This window comes from Diadema antillarum, unplaced genomic scaffold, assembly GCF_040938485.1.
Source record: "Diadema antillarum isolate AM-2024a unplaced genomic scaffold, OU_Dant_1.0 seq00001431_RagTag, whole genome shotgun sequence".
In the NCBI taxonomy this organism is placed as follows: domain Eukaryota; kingdom Metazoa; phylum Echinodermata; class Echinoidea; order Diadematoida; family Diadematidae; genus Diadema; species Diadema antillarum.
The window spans coordinates 345,554-363,764 of NW_027272182.1; the positions used below are offsets into that span (position 1 = coordinate 345,554).

The 18,211-nt window shown below is 41.0% G+C and overlaps 1 protein-coding gene across 1 annotated transcript; it reads right to left on the reverse strand.

The window, feature by feature from the left end:
* Positions 1-3,070: 3,070 nt before the first annotated feature.
* Positions 3,071-17,900, reverse strand: LOC139709400 (sodium/potassium/calcium exchanger 1-like). Its single transcript, XM_071621366.1, has 11 exons — positions 17,666-17,900; positions 11,953-12,090; positions 10,624-10,865; positions 9,681-9,877; positions 8,816-8,996; positions 8,248-8,358; positions 6,829-7,383; positions 5,965-6,188; positions 4,608-4,761; positions 3,744-3,911; positions 3,071-3,419 (listed from the first exon to the last, which is right to left on the reverse strand). The coding sequence occupies exons 1-11, from the start codon at positions 17,898-17,900 to the stop codon at positions 3,210-3,212; spliced, it is 2,415 nt and encodes an 804-aa protein (XP_071477467.1). The 3' UTR covers positions 3,071-3,209.
* Between the last annotated feature and the right edge of the window lie 311 nt (positions 17,901-18,211).

An 18,211-nucleotide genomic window follows, 5' to 3' on the forward strand; every position in this document is an offset into this window, starting at 1 on the left:
AAAGCTGGATTATATATTCATGTTTAGTACTGCATCTAAAAGGTGACCTTTGTCTGAGGAATTATTTATTATTTTCCAGAAAAAAAAAGATATATACTCGATCACTGGCGCCCTCTTTCCTTTCACCTCATTGTTACAAAATAATACAACTCTGGCAGAATAATAATCATTATATGCGTGTACATAACAGTAATAATTTGTATCCGTTTGTTGACACGATTTCGATAACTCGCTCCAGTGATGTACAGTTTCTCTTCTGTTATCGTTTTTGTTTTGTAATGTGGAAATAAATCAGACAAAGTCTGCCGAAGAACAGTGTGTCCAGTATTGAAACGATGGTTTATAACGTGTTGATTGCTTGCTGTGCGTGGTGTAATGTCCTACAGAGAAATACCATGACCATTTTCCCTTATACAAACCTGAGTGAAATATATGCATATTCAATTCTAGCAAAATATTGATACTCACACGTCGGGACATATGTATGTATAGTTATTATAATTATTATGATATGATATTATATTATATTATCACATTTTTATATTAATTATATATCAATATCATATATTATGTATTAATTATATTATTATACATTATTATTATTATATTATTATATTATATTACATAATTATTAGTTATTATTATCATTATAGTTATATATATATATGTGTGTGTGTGTGTGTGTGTGTGTGATAAAAACCTAAAATGGCATTAAAATAATATGTTTTTAAAACATGCGCTTTCCTCGCCAGGATAAAGCGTTTTAATGCCATTTTAGGTTTTTATCACAACATAATAAGATATATATATATATTGAGTATGTTGTCCACGTGTTGGCGTGATAATATAATCAAAAACAAAACTGATACAAAGTTCATGCTGTTCACCAACATTGTTATTGTTCTCTCAGTATCAACTCTTGAGAAAGAGCGAATCGCTCGAAAATTTGTGTGCCGAAATAACTGCTGGTGAATACAGCATGAACTTTGTTTCAGTTTCGTTTTTAAAGACAAAAAAAAAAATGTGACAAGACTGTCTGCTTAAATGTCACATGACACGGATATAGACATGGCGGCACGACATTCCAGAAATCACGGAAGAAGATACGACTCTGTATATTTTAGCATCACATGTTTATTAGAAAATAAGTTACAAGGCTCCTCAAATACCGGTGCTCATAGCACTGTGTGTCTGCACATACCGAATAGAAGTAGGCAACGTTTGTGCGAAAATTGTAAGATACCATAATATACAATCTTGAAAATAATTAATATGTATAACGGTCCAGTTCATTTTTGCCTGTACAAGATAAACTTCGTATGATACACGTCTCTCTACAAATAATAATTCACACACTTTTTTTCTTTCGTTGGAAATGCGGGAACGGAGCTTCTCTCGAAGAAACAATGCTACTCAGAAAAGCAAAGAAACCCACAAGGTTCTTTATTCCTCCATCTAGCTTTATGTGCGCCGAGAAACTCGCTTCCGAAAAAAAAAAATCTCCCACCGCTAAAATTCACAGCTGCATCGCTAACACAATTCTATGTACACTCGTGTCTCACACACAACAACATCCTCCCATGATAGTGTGCAATGCTAGCTGATAATGATATTGCTGTACTGCTCCATTATTCAAAACGAGAGGCAGTTATCCTTGACTCACGATAATGTCAAACGCGTATCACGTTCCTCACGTGAATACTTGAGGAAATATTTCACCACATCAACCTAAACAGACTGAGGAGAAAAAAAATAATGATCAAAAGATGAAAAAAAAAGACAGGGATATGAAATACTATACTGCAAGCCATTGGTTTTCGTTTTTCGTTGCTATTGTGTTTAAGGCACACTATACATGGACTCGGCTCAACTTACTTTTTTTTTTCATTGCCATGACACATGCAACACATTTTCTGCGATTCAACAAATTTGTGACGATTGGGTGTGTGTGTGTGCATAAGTGTATGCTGAAAACCCCCAATCTAATTGGTCACATACCCTCAAATAGCACAGCCATCTCTAAGGCCGTAGGCGAAACAAACTAGCTACGGAGAAAAAGAAAATACTGGACGGTCTTTTTTTTTCGCTCTTATAAAAATTATGTTAAAATGGCAAGAAGTATCACAGAAAGTGGCCAACGTCTGAACCACTTTCATCCTTTTGAAATTCTAAGTATTTACGCCCAGTGATAATACTGCCCAGGCTATGGAAAACAAAAAGAATAATGAAAACAAAGCCGCACTGCCATTGCATTGTTTAAGTTTTTTTTTTTTTAAGTGTGTGAGAATCTACTCTCTCCAAAATTTGCAAACTTCCTTGATAGCGATCTGTGAAAATGAACTTTCTGCAATGAAGATTGACAGCCAAATATATCTACCAATTCTCTCATTCATCTCTTTCTCTCTCTCTCTCTCTCCCTGCTTTCAAACATATCTCTTACCTATCTAACTATTCATCTACTAATCTTCTCTCTCAGAATTCTCTCCTCATCTCATCTTTATCTCTCAAGCTCATATCTCTCAAGATTGCAAGCGCATGTGATTTACAACAAAAACTGGCGAATTTTACTTTATGTTCTGTAATTCATTGTTATCCCCAAGTTCTGTCCTTGTCTCTTCTCTTTTTTTTTTTTGCCTCTTTACATAACAAATATGGCTATTGATACCCTGATGACATTCTTTATTGCATCGTCTTTGCTTCATGTTTTTTCTTTTTGCATTTCACAAATAGCAGACAAATATATCATAATGTAAATTTCCCATTAAGCAAACGAGTCCAACAGGAAACTGCTGGTAGCCAACTGCGACACATGAAGATTTGTTTTTGTTATTTTTGTGTGAGGAAATCGTTGAATACAAGTTCATCGGGTTGATTAAAGTGCACGATAAAACATGTCATGATTACTATTGAACATTCCGTCGAAGGAAAATTCCATCTGTGCAGCACTGTAATGTATATGGCTTTGATGATATTCTAACACATGTCTTCAGTTCTAGCAAACATCGGGTTAAATTCAGCAATTTTCGTTGATCATTATTGTTTTTTAGTCACATAAATTACGGCAGCTTCATAATTTTCTTTGCTGTGAAAGTCACTGTGCACTTCAGTTGTCGATTTCGCTAAGAAAAATGTTTGGTGTGTTTAAGACATTGATTCAAATGGATAGATGTTGGCTGATTTACAATGATGTATCGTCGCTGAAGCGTCCGTCAGCAACTCCCCTCACACAAGAGCTCCTGGATGAAGGCGTAGACGAGGAAGAGGACGTACATGGCGGCGAAGGAGACACCGACGACGGCGTTGAGGCGAAATCGAACGGCCGTGAAGGTGACGATGGTGAGGAAGAGAACGAGGATGAGAATGAAGCCGAACTTGGCGTGTGGAGGCATCGGGCCATACCATCCATCCTCGTATCTTATCTGGTGGTATACGAAAAGAAGATACAAATAAAATTCTTACCGTAGAGTAATGACACCAACAACTGAACAATGTGGAGAGAAGAATATTTGAAAAAAAAATACACTGGAAAAAAAAAATCACCAATCGGGAAAGGTTTTGCCAATTTTGTCACACGATAGGCTACAAAATAATGTATATGTACTGATCATTAAAATGAGAACAACATTTTTTTTTTTCAAAAGGTGAATGGAGTGAACGCCCTTATACAAGTGATCCACAGATTTTCGACAAACACCCGAACAAACAGACAAACAAACAGACACACAAAGGAACAAACAGCTCACCATATCCTCGGGGCCCAGAAGAGCCATGTTCTCGCCTTTGACGAGGACTCGGATGAGGAAAGGAAGGCCGAGTCCGAGGTTGATGTCGAAAACGTTGGATCCGATGGCGTTGGAGACGGCCATATCCCCGTAACCATCCCGAGCAACCAATATGGAACTCAGCGCATCCTGGAAGTCGACAACAACGGAATAAAGTTATGAATTATAAACGTCAACCATAGTAACAACAATACACAATCAATCTTGGTAATTATAACGATAATAATGAAAATAATGATATTGATCATCATTGCTATCATTATCCTTACCATTATCATTATCATAACATTGAAATAAAGCAAACATTGAGTTTATGGGGCATTCTATGATCCAGTTCTGAGCGCGAGCATAGAGTTGTAGTGAGCAGTATCATTGACAGCGCCTGAGCGGATTATATTATGTGGCCGTGAAAGAACGCTATACTTTCGAAAAGATCCAGGGGAACTTATTTTACATAAAAAAAAAAACAAGTTAGATTACGTAAGCAGGTGAATTTGCCCTCGTCCAATAAGATGCAAGGATTTCAGTAGCTTGTCACATCTATGACAACTTGCCACTGATGACAAGTTTTATTAAACGGGCCCCAGGTCTATACCTCTGGAAGGATTCCCCTGCTCTGGTTATAGGAAAAGACGGGGTAGCTATATTATACTGTAACATTGTACCACATTAAACACTAGCTTCAGTTCATTTTAAGTTAGAAGGTCACCAAGGCATTTTTCAAAATAAGAATAATGTAGATGGCAACACAGTGCAGCATCGGAGAAACGGGTTAAAATAGGAACCCTCACCGACATCGACTTGGTAGTGAAAAAAAAAACTCACCGGAACACTGGTGCCGATGGCGACAATGACCAGGCCCATGGTGAATTCGTTGACATTGAGGATGCAGCCCATCTTGATGACCAGAGTGACCATTCCGAAGCTGAGCGCGGCGATCCAGAAGATGGACAGAAGGAAGGATGCGATGTAATACTTCCTGAAGATGGACGGAAAAGAAAGGAAGAGGTCATAGGTCATGGAAAAATTACTCAAGTATGATAATTTTCATTTTCCCCCAACTCTGAAAACACATAAAAAAGACAGAAAAAAAAAAGAGGAGTCCATTGATAATCTTCTTTCCTGTGCGGACATAACAAGCCTTGACGCAGAAGACAGCAAGTGTAAAGTCGTTGTACAGATTAGGCTACAAGACTACAAGAAGAGATGGAATAACATCATCATACTATTTTGGGGTACTGTGACATAGTGGATGAGAATCTAGACTCCCGATCGGAGGACCCGAGTTCGAATCCAGTCCAGTGCTTACGTGGACAAGATAATAGAAAATTTTCACCAGCCATGTCTCTCTCGAACCTGGCAAGGTTAGAGAACCAATAATGGCAGAGACCTCTGGCAGAACAGTGTCAATAAAGACCTTAGCCATAATTATAGGTGCACGTCACGAGACACCCACGAGTCATACAACCCACGAGTCATAGAACTCGTGAGTTGTACAGCCCACGAGTGATACAGCTCACAAGTCTAACAGCCCATGAGTTCGACACTTAGCAAACAAGGCCCACGAGATCGACACGTTAAGCCCCGTATTGTTTCTGTCGAACTCATGGGCTGCTTTTACCTCGTGTCGAACTCATGGGCTGTATGACTCGTGAGCTGTATGAGTCATGGACCTGTTTTCAATGTCGAACTCGGGGGCTGTATGACTCGTGAGCGTCGGTCTCGTGGGATGACCCCATGTAGCTGGAGGTGTCAAAAGGTCTTAAAGGGATGATTCAGTATTGGTGGAGATGAGAATTGGGCTTTTAACTGTTTGTGAGATACCAAGAAAACACTTATGATATAGTACAGAACATACCATTGTAAGAGGAATTCAAAGTTTATTTGATGAAAATCAGGTTCGGAATGACTGAAACATCCAAAAACAAAGTAAAACAAAGCGATCGTAATAAAGTGTGGGTCCCACATTTTATTAAAATCGCTCTGTTTTGGATAGTAGTATCTCATCCATTTCAAAACCAATTTTCATCAACTAAACGTTGAATTCCTCATGGAATTACACGCTCTTTCATATTTCATAAGAGGTTTCTCATCATCTCACAAAAAAAGTTAGAAACCTGAAATTAGGTCTCAATCAAAACTACATGATCCCTTTAAGAGCGGCGTTCGCTGACCCACGTACCTGAGGTGCGGCAGGCTGCAGTTGGGGATGGTCCACGTGAAGCAGCACATGAATGGGAAGCTGATGATGAAAAGGACCCACTTGAGGGCGTAGCGCAGGCAGCCGCAGGTGTCAGCCAGGATCTCCTTGTCGGGGTAGTACATGTTGATGGCGGGAAAACATGGGATGGGTCGGAGAGTGGGCTCCTCTTCCTCTTCCTCCTCCTCCTCCTTCTTCTCCCCGTCCTGATCATGAGGATGACAAAATAATGTGTAAATGTACGATAATACAAGCATGATAAAAGCATCATGTTGGAAGTCATCAACATTCCTCAAAGTATGAATGAAAATGGATAGGATCGATTGATTGATTGATTTATAAGTGAATGAATACATGAACTAATGAATAAATAAGAATGAATATTTCATAAAATATCAGTTTTGTTTTCTTTTCTCTTCCTTTCTGCGTTGGTTGGATTTCGTTTATTTATCATTTCAATAAGTCATTATCTCAGTAAGAAAAGATTACTATAACTTTCAATCATTGTTAAGTAGGGAGTCGCAGCCTTAAGTGGAAAAAACCCCCGGCATGCCTGTGTGTGTGTATGTTGGATATAGATTGTGTGTGTACGCACACACACACATCGATTGCTGGGGAACTGTATTGTTTTCTCTTATTGTGTTTTTATCCGACAAGCATGACGAAATAAAGGGGATCATTGCACTCTTTTGTTCTCTGTACCCCACTACGCATGTAGACTTATGATGGTGTGCGTGAGTGTTTGTTGGTGAGTGTTTGTTGGTGAGTATGTGCATTTTTTTCTTTCTTCTGTTTCGTTAATATTACTTAAGGTTAAAGTTAAAGAAAAGGGTGAGGGGTTCTTACCTGGGCGTGACCATTCTCTTCCGCCTTGCCATCCTCATGGTGATGATGATGGTGGTGGTGGTGTCCATCGATGAGTGACATCCGTCTCTTTGGGTCGTTAGGGTCAGAGGAAGGGTCAGAGGGTGGGTCAGTGGTGTCAGGAATGACAGGTGTGCGCTGCGCGCTGTGGATGCCCGAATCGGAGTCGCGCAGCCCGCCGTTGGGCACGCTGAGGAGCTGCGTTTGGCTCCCGTACTCGACCTGGCTCTCGCCGCCCAAACTCTCTACGTCGCCGACGATCAGGTCGTTCTTGATGTTCGCCCGCCCGTTGGCGTTGGGCGCCGCGTTCAAGTTCTGCTGGCTCACGCTCCCATTCGTCTTCGTCATGGGAATGCTGTTAGAGTTCACATCTCCATTATTGCTATTCCACACGGGCTTGCTGGTCCCGTTGACAAAGGAGGATTGGGAGGCCGGCCGCGAGCCGACGGGTGGCTTCGAGAGGCTACTGTTTGGCCTGGAGCTCGCGCGGCTGTCGCTATCGCGCGCTAGCTTCCTTAGGTCATAGCTTGATGATGTCTGCACCAAGACATCATTGCGCAAGCGTAAGATATTGGCATAGATGGGCGAGCGTGAGAATCCACAGCACACAACAGCAGGTGAAATAATGCATAAAGGTACAGGGAGTGCATTGAAGATGAACGAAATATGAATGTGTATGGTAGGAAACGAGAGTTACAAGCAAAGTGCATACGGCAGTGATCAGGGGTAAAGAAATATAGAAATGAACGTGCAAAGGTGAAAGATAACAGCGGGTGAATGGAAAATGAGAAAAACAAAATAACATTAATTTAAATGTATGCATTCTACTAATAAAAATCAAATTTAAAAAAAAAATAGCTTTCTGCGAGAGTCACATATCTCCTTCATCATAAATACATTATCCTCTATGTAATTTACAAATTGCTACAAAATATTTTCTGAATGCCGAACGACGTGAAACACAAAATCCACCAAGATAAAGTTGAGTCTCGCACAAGCGTAAAGATCATCCTGGACATGAACACGTATACCTATTCTATAGGGGTAGCCACTAAAACAATGTCCATGGTATTGCACATTTATACTTCATCTAACCCTGGAAGGAATAGCCAATATCATTATCATCTTCTAGTCATGTCGCTTCAAAAAGAGTTTTTTTCCCCCTATATTTTGTCTTGCTCTTTTTTCTATCAATGCAAAATGTTTCACAGAGTATTTGCATTTACTTGTTTGCCGTTTATGGTACAAACACATCACTCAGTCTCGTGACACCTTTGAGCCATTGACGGAGAAGAACGATGATAACTTCTTACTTCTATTGATTGTGTTTCTCGTTGGAGAAAGTTAATGAAAAATAAACATAGAACGCACTGATAGAGACTAAGTTCGCATGGGACTTACGAAGTTGGATGACAGCTCGCCATGTTTAACGTGGTGGAAAATGTGCTTGTTGTTGGCGTTGGGAACGGCGAGTGTGGTGGAGGCACTGGAAAGCACGGATATTTTCCTGTCCTGCACGGGGAAAAAAAGGTAATTGCAAACATTAGTATTACGACAGTGAGATTTAATCGTTGAAAACCAAATCACATGAGACAAACTAGGCCACTGCATGCTTGCCTTAATCATACTTACATACTACTTCATCATATAGTTTAACATACTGTAGTCCAGAGGTAATCACTGTTCTGAATGAAATTCTCGTCATTCTCTTTAGAACAAAAGTAATGTCATTATGTTATGAATGGATTATTACGCAATGTAACCACGGTAAACCTTCGATATATTGCAACCCATGTAATGGAAATTAATGGAAGACGAAAAAAGTGTATTTCCAATATTGCTGAGAGTGAAGTTAAATGCCATCAATTAAATCCTGTTGTTTTCTATCATTGCAATTATGCATTCTACGCAGTCTTAATTTAAGCACGGAGGTCTTGACGTGTGTAAGTGAATGGACTGATGAACGTACCACATCCGCGTTTGCTGTATGTTGTAGAGGTGGAAGCTTGCGGGGTAGGGCGTTTCCCTTCTGCTCCGCCGTTGTCTCGGCGGTGTTCCCCTCAGCTGGTTGTGCTGTGACTGCCTCCGGAGTCTGCTCCGCCGCTGCCTCCTCGTCCAAGGGGGCCACGTCATTCTGACAGAATCCTCCGCTGCCATGGAAACGGGAGAGGTAGAGTTCATTAATATGAATCAAACAAGGTCATAACTTTGTACAAGCCCCGTCCGATACGCTTTACACTTAACCTCAAACTCATAGGATATCAAAAGGCTTGACTTGACGAAATGGGGGTGGGTAACTACGTACCCCTTTTATTTTAATCTATGATTCGTCACCCTCATCTATATGCATTCAAGCGTTCATCCCGGAGATTTGACATACAATCAGTTTCTGGCGATTCAAATTTACTCAAAGCAGTTATATCACACAGTTAGGCTACATCTTGCCTTCTTCAGGTGGGAGATGGAATAAAGTGGACATGTTATGTAAACATCCATTTGATACAAGAGTTATTCGGGTTAAAATAGGAGAGAATCTTTTCAAAAATCTTCTGGACCAAACAAAAAAAAAAGAGAGAGAGAGAGAGAGAGAGAGAGAGAGAGAAAAGAAAGACTATTTTTACTTTACTGCAACTGATTGACAAATTGCCCTTTTATCGACGTCAATAGACACCAATTATTCACTTGTTTAATGATTACAATTATGAGCATACAACGGCCCTCTGGTGCTAGACAATGAAAAACGAGCTCTTTAAATACGGCACTTAAAGAGTTGAGCGCCCTCTACGATTTCATGCCGCGGATGTGTACTGTACCGAGCTATGGTTTACACTCACCAGGTTATGTGATCTGTCGCTGCCATGATCTTAGGGTTGAACTTCATGAGGACGAGATAGATGATGTAGAGGATGAGGAGCAATAATGCCTCCCACCATGTGATGTAGACATCCCACGAAAAGATGATGTAACACGCAATGGAAAGCAGATAGAAAATGCTGTCCCTCGCTAGGGGGCGCCAGTCAAGATGCAAGACCTAGATGCGAGTGGTAGAAATGGCGGAAATGAATGAGCGAAAAAGACAGACAGCGTACAAATATTACTAATTCGTTACTCGTACATTTTCCTTCTCGCAGTGATGAGGAATAAGAATGCATGGGAATGAATGAACTGTTGTTCAAGCAAGAGACTGCAAAGTAAACAGACTAAGTGAAAACTTTTACTAACACAAGAATCACATTAATTGCTGTAACAACATGACAATAATTTATTCTACGTTAATGGTCTACGTTTCACGTAAGGATACGCAACGAAATGGAGGTGCTAACACGTCTAATGAGATTATTGATTATTGTTACATCAAGATATGAAATGGAATACAAGAGTGCATAGCAGTATATTGATTTTTCAGTATTCATGATATCAATAATATCATAATGTTGCTATTTCATTTTTAATCGCGCTATTATCTAATAAGGTTACATCGGATGCATGTTCAGTTGTTGTTGTAATTTGTTTTTCTTAATTACGTCACGAAACAAGATGCCTAAAGGCTCAAATAGTAAACGAATGGCAAATGAGGGCTGGCTATGAAGACCAGTGTGTACAGGGAGGTCATCACGTCTAGTCTCTAAGTAGGGTATGTACGACGAAGAGCGAGAAAAGTGAGCAACATGCATCGTTCGGAGAAACGAAACCTTCAACAACACCTCTCATTATTGCCTCCCTAGTGCTATCACGAAATCGACATTATTTACTCCAAGTTGAACATTCATTACTGACCTTTCCTGCCAAAGCAGCTGTGAGCGCGATGATGATCAGGATGTTGAACATGGCCGAGCCCACGATGGTCCCGACGCCGACATCGCTCTCGAAGGCGACCCCGACCACGGAGGTGAACAGCTCCGGGGCCGACGACCCGGCGGCCATGAAAGTGGCCCCGGCGACGTCCTCGGAGAGCTCCAGCTTCTCCGAAATCGCCTCCAGAGATGGCACGAAGAAGTCATCGCAGATGATGGCGATAGCTGGAGGAGAGAGAGAGGGTAATCCGTCACCATGACAACCAAGGTTAGATGGACCGAGGTGAGGGAGCTATAGTGAGAGACCCCGCTGTAATTCTATTCAATCAGAGGCGTAGTTGTAAATACCTACTTAAGATTATTTTCAAAGATTCCCGAAAGGCTACGCTGATAGTTGTTGTTTACACACGTCGTGTATATGTATCTGGATGCGATTGCGCGTAGTGAATAAAGGCATTTGTCATCTTTAATCTTTGTTGAAAAGATTGAAAAGATCAAGAAATGTCACCCTATTCAGACAAATGACGCAATGATGAATAGAAGTACAACTAAATGTGCCTCGAGGCCTCCTCAGAAAAAGCGCGGCTCTGATTATTCACTGTGAAGCGCTTGAAAGAAAGGAGGGGAATATAAACTGCTTACGAAATCTTAACGTGCCTATCCCAGGGAGTTAAAGGGACTGAAGGATGAATGAGAATTTAGTGTCTTTACTACAAAAGACTGGATGTGAGTCGAGTTGTCCTGGTTATAAAGAAAACAGCAATCTGGCAATATCCCCTTCTTTCTTACGTTGTCCATCGGCAATGCCGTTTAAAAAGCAAAGCAGCGAGACTGAAGTAACGCATTCGTGTAATGCAATAGAAATTGGCCGACTCCTGATTTAAACACAAAAGTGGTTACAAACCCCTTCTTTGTTTGTTTGTGCTTGGGTTGCCAAGATTCAAATTCCTATTATCGACATTCTTATATTGTCTGAACGTAATTATCTTTAATCAATGTCGTTCACTTTCTTCCGTTTGTTTCTCTCTTTTTTTTTTCTTAGCTTTCTGAATGCATACCCCTTTTTATTGGAATTTGTTAAATATTCTGATTGTAATCACTGCACTTGATATAGGCTTACCTACAACTGCGTACAATATCGATTGTATCACCCTCCATTTCTTTCGACATATTTTTATTTGGTATACAGGCAGTTGTGGGATGGAGGATTTCGTTTAAATACAGTGCAGTTGAACAGAAAATTGTATACCAATTAAAGACAACAAAATTATTTTTTGTTCTGTTTTGTTCTTTCTTTCTTTTTTTAACTTACCGATGAACAAGACGAGGACGGCAAAAGCGTAGAATGCCACCCACAGCCCGGGCAAGTTTGCCTTCTCATATTCGCACTGTTCCCAGGCAGGCTTGTTGTGAGAGGCGTTTGACAGCAAATGTCTGCCCGAGTGGGAGTCTGTGACATAACGATAAAGAAAAAGAATGCATTTTTGTTATAAAACACTACCGGCAGTGCTTCGCAGATCGAAGTCATGAAAGATGATATCCGCTCGCATAAACCTACAATATCAATCATCCAAAGACAGCAATATTTGCATCATCTGAAAAAAAAAAAATATACAGTAAACCTTGCCTAAGTTGAATCTATTTGGACTGCCGACTTATGCGAGGTCGACTTATAAGCAAGGCTGCCTGTAGGTGTCTATCAATCTTCTGTTCAAGGAAGAACACTGATTTTATATTTGTGCGAACTGTTGTCTAAGAAAGGGAAGAATAACAATAAAAACATATAATAGAGAAAACGCCATCAATACTTTACCTGGAAAAGGCTTGACAACAATAATGCACGCATGAAATTACATCAATATCAGCTAGACGATATTTATTGATTTTCTGGCTTTGTTATCTCCTCGCACAAAATCTATAATCACCAGTTTTCTACTGAACAAGCGCTGAAGGGAAAAAGCATGATATTCATGATCTTTCTTTTAATGTCAACACATGGTCCGACGCTATTTCTGGTCCGTCGTTTTCTAGTACTTTGTAGAGTGCACGGGTTTTTTTTTTCTTGTGATTTCATGTCATAAAAACAGAATTTGGTGATGATTTGTGTATAAATGTGTCAACATGGTCAATGGGAGACTATCTCATAGTGACTGAGGTGATTATATCACAACATCCGATTACTCTGATGATATCATTACTGTTTGGTGGAGGCAGTGTGGAAGTGTAAATTTTCCTGGCGTTCTTAGGCAACACCCAATTTTTGATTAAACCTCTCAGGTTCCATCGATGTGCTTTTTATTCTATTTCCGTAAAGCTGTCTTGACACATGATGTGAGGCATGCACTCTGATACTGTCACTACCCCATGTCGTGGTTATGATTATGATGTGATCTGAAATCACTTTCCATTAATTGTGTTGCAAGCATTTTCTGCAGGCGCTGAATTTAAAAGAGGTCCAATTAATAATTATCAAAAACATACCATCAGTAAATTACATAGATAAAACAGTGTCATAGAGTGATAAAAAAATAATGCTTAAATCGAATCAAACACATCACAATGAATTACAAAGCTAGTTATGTCGCAGTAATGAAATATTATTCAAAGATGATGCTATACTTGGAAAACGAATAGAGGAATCCTCCAACGGGCTAGTAGCTCCGATCTATTCGACAGTTTGAGGCCTTGCACAGAGGTGATATGTACTGAAACATAATGTGTGTAAAGTTGGATACTGTACATATACTTGTATAAAACATCACTGGATACTACCTCCGTAAAATCTGGACACCCCCCCCCCCCCCCATCTTCATTCCCTATTCTCTTCGTTATAGGGCAGTATCAAAATTCATCCCAACAAAATGCAAAAATAAATAATGAAGGTTCACATGAACTGTGCAGCGCCAGAATAACCCGATTTATTGTTGGAGCAAATATCTCAAGCTATCATATTGGCTACGGTTCTACCAAGGAGTTATCAATGTTCTGTGACAATTCCTTGGTTCTCCACTGCCCTTCTAAAGCTGAAATTCCTCTACTACGTTGATGTCTGATAGCTGAGGAATAAAAATTGCTGGTTCTTTTCGCATGCCCTACTTATCTACACAGAATTTGAAACATCTGTCACATTAATGCAGTTATTTCTGGTTTGCCACGGCTCGAGCGCGACCGACATTTTCCTCCGAACTGTCGTTCATACCCGTCATTCCTAACAGTTTATCGAGTATTGCTGCTTCTATTGGCGAAAACACAATCAATAAACGCATATCAAGAAACAACAAACGGAGGAGAAGGAAAACAAAAAAATAACTAAGATAATAAATCACATGTAGAGCTTACTTGTCATCATCATCATCGCTTCATTGTTCATTGCAGCCCACGTTGGGAGCTGGAGACCTTAATCAACTCTTTTGAGCATGCGTGACTCTTCATCACTCCGAGACGCCATAACATTATTATTTGACAACGCAGTCGACGTGTTTATACCACACGCTCTGCCCCAAGGGAAACCTGATTTCCCTCTCTTCTACATTTATATAAGTGATGCAATACGGGAAAAAAATCTTTGAAAAGGGGGAAAACAAGAAAACAAGAAACAAGAAATGCACTGCTAACGAATCCTAAAGAGAAGGACAATCCGTACGTCTCAGACGTTCGATATATAATGTAAAGTTTACATGCCAAATTGATGAACGTTCGTGAAATATGACAACAGAGCAAGCTGAGTTGGGGTTGGACTCCTCTATAAATTGGCAAAAACGTTCTCAAACTTAGTTAATTTTCTTACAGAGCACTTCATCGCCAATCTGTTTGGATAAATCAGCCTTTGTGCGTGTTGATAGGTTTTTGTTTTGCTCCTCTGTTTTTAGAATAAAGGTCACCCGTAACGAAAACAAGGAGCGTTTATAGCATCTAAGCAAGATGGACTACACAGGGGAAGCCACATACCGAGATTCTCACCTCCGCATTAGGACGGCTTCCCGAGTGTTGATCACAACTGAGGTAACGGTCCACGGTTACATGCGAAGTCCGATCTATAAACAAGGCTTAGCGAGGATTAAAAGGAGGGTTGTTATCCTCTCAGCAGAAAGGAGGGAGAACCTCCCTACTGCTTACCCGAAATTCCCCAGTGAGGGCGAGCAATCGACAGTCGCCACACTATCAGACAAGTCCGTCCTCCCTGATCCATGAAGTGGCTTCTAGGACTTCGCAAGGTTAAGTCTCATTGTGGGGAACTCACACCCAGGCCTATTCGGCTCCCTCCGAGTTAGAACAGGGAACGGGGACGATCCTACTACAAGTCAATAGAGAGCGGAGTTGCCGAAACCCTTCATTACCTATTCGACTCCGTCGATCTATAACAAAGCCACAAGAAGAAGAATAGGTTCGAAACCTCCGGACCCATTCATCCGGATGGATTAGGAAAGGAGCAAAGCCCCAAAATCGAAGGACAAAGCTCCGTTGGATTCCTTTGTCTGTCTTCGCTCTGCAACTTTAACATGTTTTACACGGAGAAGAACCCTTCAGGCAGGCACGCATCACACAACAGGCCGAAACTACTCGCTGGACATAGGCCCAAGCTTTACATAATGGCACTCGCCGTCAGGCCAGTAGCCTCAGATTGCATTGAGGTAAAGGAGCGAAGAGGGTTGTCCATCTAATCCTAAATAATTGAGAAAAGTATTGATCGACGGGGGCGTAATGGAAGGTGGTCCTGTGTGTAAGATACAGCGGGAGAATTTTGCTTCCATTTTGTCCCTGTGCACATGTACGTATTGCTGCGAGCACAAATTCCTGCCCAAATATTTTATTCCTGTTCCGTTCCTCATCATGCACCTCGATTCAAATCAGATCTATTCATAAAAAAGTTTTCATTGTTGCATCCGTCATCTGGAGACACATAAATTATTCTTTAACTCATATTTTCGTGCAGTTGCATTAAGGTTCACAATGGCAACCTTGCGAAATATTTAGATCAGGCGTTGATGAAATGGGTCAGACGCGACATACGCACAAACATGGCGACGAAGGCCAATGGCTTCTGGCTTTTCTGTCGATGATTGGCCGTCAGCATCAGAGACAAATTTTATTATCTACACACTGGCAGTTATTGTTCATCACATTCTGCTTCTGCTTCTTTAGTTTGATGTGTATGTAACAGCTACAATCATTTCTGAAAGGCACTGTGAAGTTATAGAGCAGGCAAGATGGCGTAACGTAAAATAATTAAAGAATGACCAAAAGAACAATGGCGACATGCCGTCAGGTTAGCCAAAAACTTCACTGATCTGTTGATTGTAACTGAAAAGTTAGGGAAATTTCCAGAAAAGAAATCCGCTTTGCCGCTTAACTTCCAGCTCAAAAAACTTCCCTCCTGGCAGTGTGTATCTGAGCAAGATCTTCGAATAAGCATTTCCTAACTATCTCATCTCATCTCTATAGCTACTCAGATGTTAGTTAATGTTCTTCGTTCGCTTGTCTTGCTAAAACTCGATTACGAAGCCTTGCTGAATCTGCGTGAATTTAATTGCTTTCTTGCTAGCCAGCGAACAGACAATCCTCGAGGGACCCTTCGAAGATGAATTCACATTATTTATGCTGAAAATGTGGGACTTCATTCCTTACAATCCCTTATTCTCGTCTAATTGGCTCGCAGTTAATGTCTAGTTTCTTTCGAAGAGTCTCGGGGCGTATTACGCTTGTTCTGCAAAGTCAGAATGAATTTTGCCCCCAGAATCAATCATCGCTGCAAATGCTCTTTGGCATGACGTATACCGCGTGTACTTATCGTGGTAGTATAATAGTGTGTGAAGTGATCACGATACAAATAATCATAAGGGTGTGTGTGGGTCTTTTTTTTTTTCAAGCTTGGAACGACTTTTTTGTTTTGGCAAGGTAGAGTAAAACAGTTACATCATCAACGTGATGTTGGCTTGCCCTAGTTTGCAAACCAATGCAGTTATGATTTGTTACCACTCAGATGGTGATGTTTCAAGATGTTGAGAGCTGGCGTTAACACCACATTATTTTCTCCCGTATCATTTTGTTCCCGCGCCCTGCATTTTCTGGTGCGACATATAATGTGATTATGGACCAGCCTTCAGTTTGCATGGTGCGGCTGTTGCGGCGTCTGCAAGCAGGTGACGTGAGGAGAGGACCGGATGAATTTATCAATTATATTCCCCACCTCCATTACGGTTTGTACTGTTAATTCTGGGTTGTTTTGTGCTGCTCCTCAGCAGACGTGAATCCAACCATTGAGTGCGTCACATTGAGGAGGCATAATGCTCAAAGTGTATCAGGTATCATGGATGCTAAGGAGGAGGAAGAGGAAGAGGAGGAGGAGGAGGAGGAGGAGGAGGAAAGGAGGGGGGATTCACTCTCATGAAGCTATAGGAATTGACAGCTACAAACGAAGGGTTAGGACGTAATGACATCAGCATCAAGAAAAGTTCGTGTCGCTGTCGCTACTTTTTTTTTTCACAGATGAAGTAAGAGAGAAGGAAGATAACCTCCTTTATTTCCTTTCCATCTAGACACGAGTGACGACATGCACTCATCAGTAGGCGTTGTGAATGTCATGATCACAACATAACGAGTACGTGGAATGTCTTCATCCCAATCCAAGTTACCAGCTCTCTTTTCTAATCATCTCTCTTTCCCCTCCCCCAAGTTCCATTTATTGTACCCTTGTCTCAATTCACCGGTGAAGTCTCCTTCTCGCTCTTCCTCGTCTTCCTTCAAGTGTCAAATTCGCCTCCCCTCCCCCTCCCCAGCCTTCATTCTAATTTCCGTTTCTCGTCTTTCCTTTGCTTAGTTCACTCCTCTTCTCAGGATCTTCTCGTTAACTCTACCAGGTACCATCCTTCGTCTTTTTTTCCTCCCTTCATTAAATTTCTGGAATACGTTTCTCTGTCACCCCTCGTCCATTTTCACTACATAGCATCCCTCACCTACCACCTCAACCCCAAACTCTTACAATACCACGTAACATTCTTACCCCCCCCCCTTGTTAAGGGCCTCACCTGTTTCATATGTGTTAGAGATTCCTGTCTCCCCGCTAGATGTGATGTACAGGAGGGTTGAGATGAGGAAAACGGCCAGCAGCACCGCCGTCCTGGTCAACCAGGGCCGGTCGAACGAGCCCCTCGCGCTCCTGTCTCGCCCCCCTAGTCCAACCCGATGCCGCCATGGATGTCTTCGTCTGGCCCCGCCCCATCGGCTCGGGACTGGTTTGATGGCTATGTTACTTGATTGCATTGTCCTGTAAATACAATTGGGAAAGTGGTGACGATTAAAGGTATTCGTAACAATTGGTCTCTACTTGAAAAAAAAAAAATCATCATCAAATTCCTTTGCTTGGTGCTTGATTGCATTTCTTGTCGCACTAAGTATTGTATACCAAGGAGGTACCTCGTTGCTTGCAAACGTTGCTATGGCGATACAGGATCATCTCCATTTTGCTAGGTTGGTTGATGGTAAATTATTCTATAGCTCAATGACATAAAATCATCAGACTACGCTGTTCGGTGCTTGTGTCTCGTTCCGTATTGTACATGATAAGATAAAGC

Excerpts from the sequence above, each read along its gene's own strand:
- LOC139709400 (XM_071621366.1), bottom strand. The coding sequence starts at position 17,900 with ATGCAATCAAGTAACATAGCCATCAAACCAGTCCCGAGCCGATGGGGC. Across the intron at positions 10,866-11,952 it reads CGTCCTCGTCTTGTTCATCG|CTATCGCCATCATCTGCGAT; the intron begins GTAAGTTAAAAA and ends TCTCTCCTCCAG. Across the intron at positions 3,912-4,607 it reads CCATCGGCACCAGTGTTCCG|GATGCGCTGAGTTCCATATT; the intron begins GTGAGTTTTTTT and ends GTCGACTTCCAG.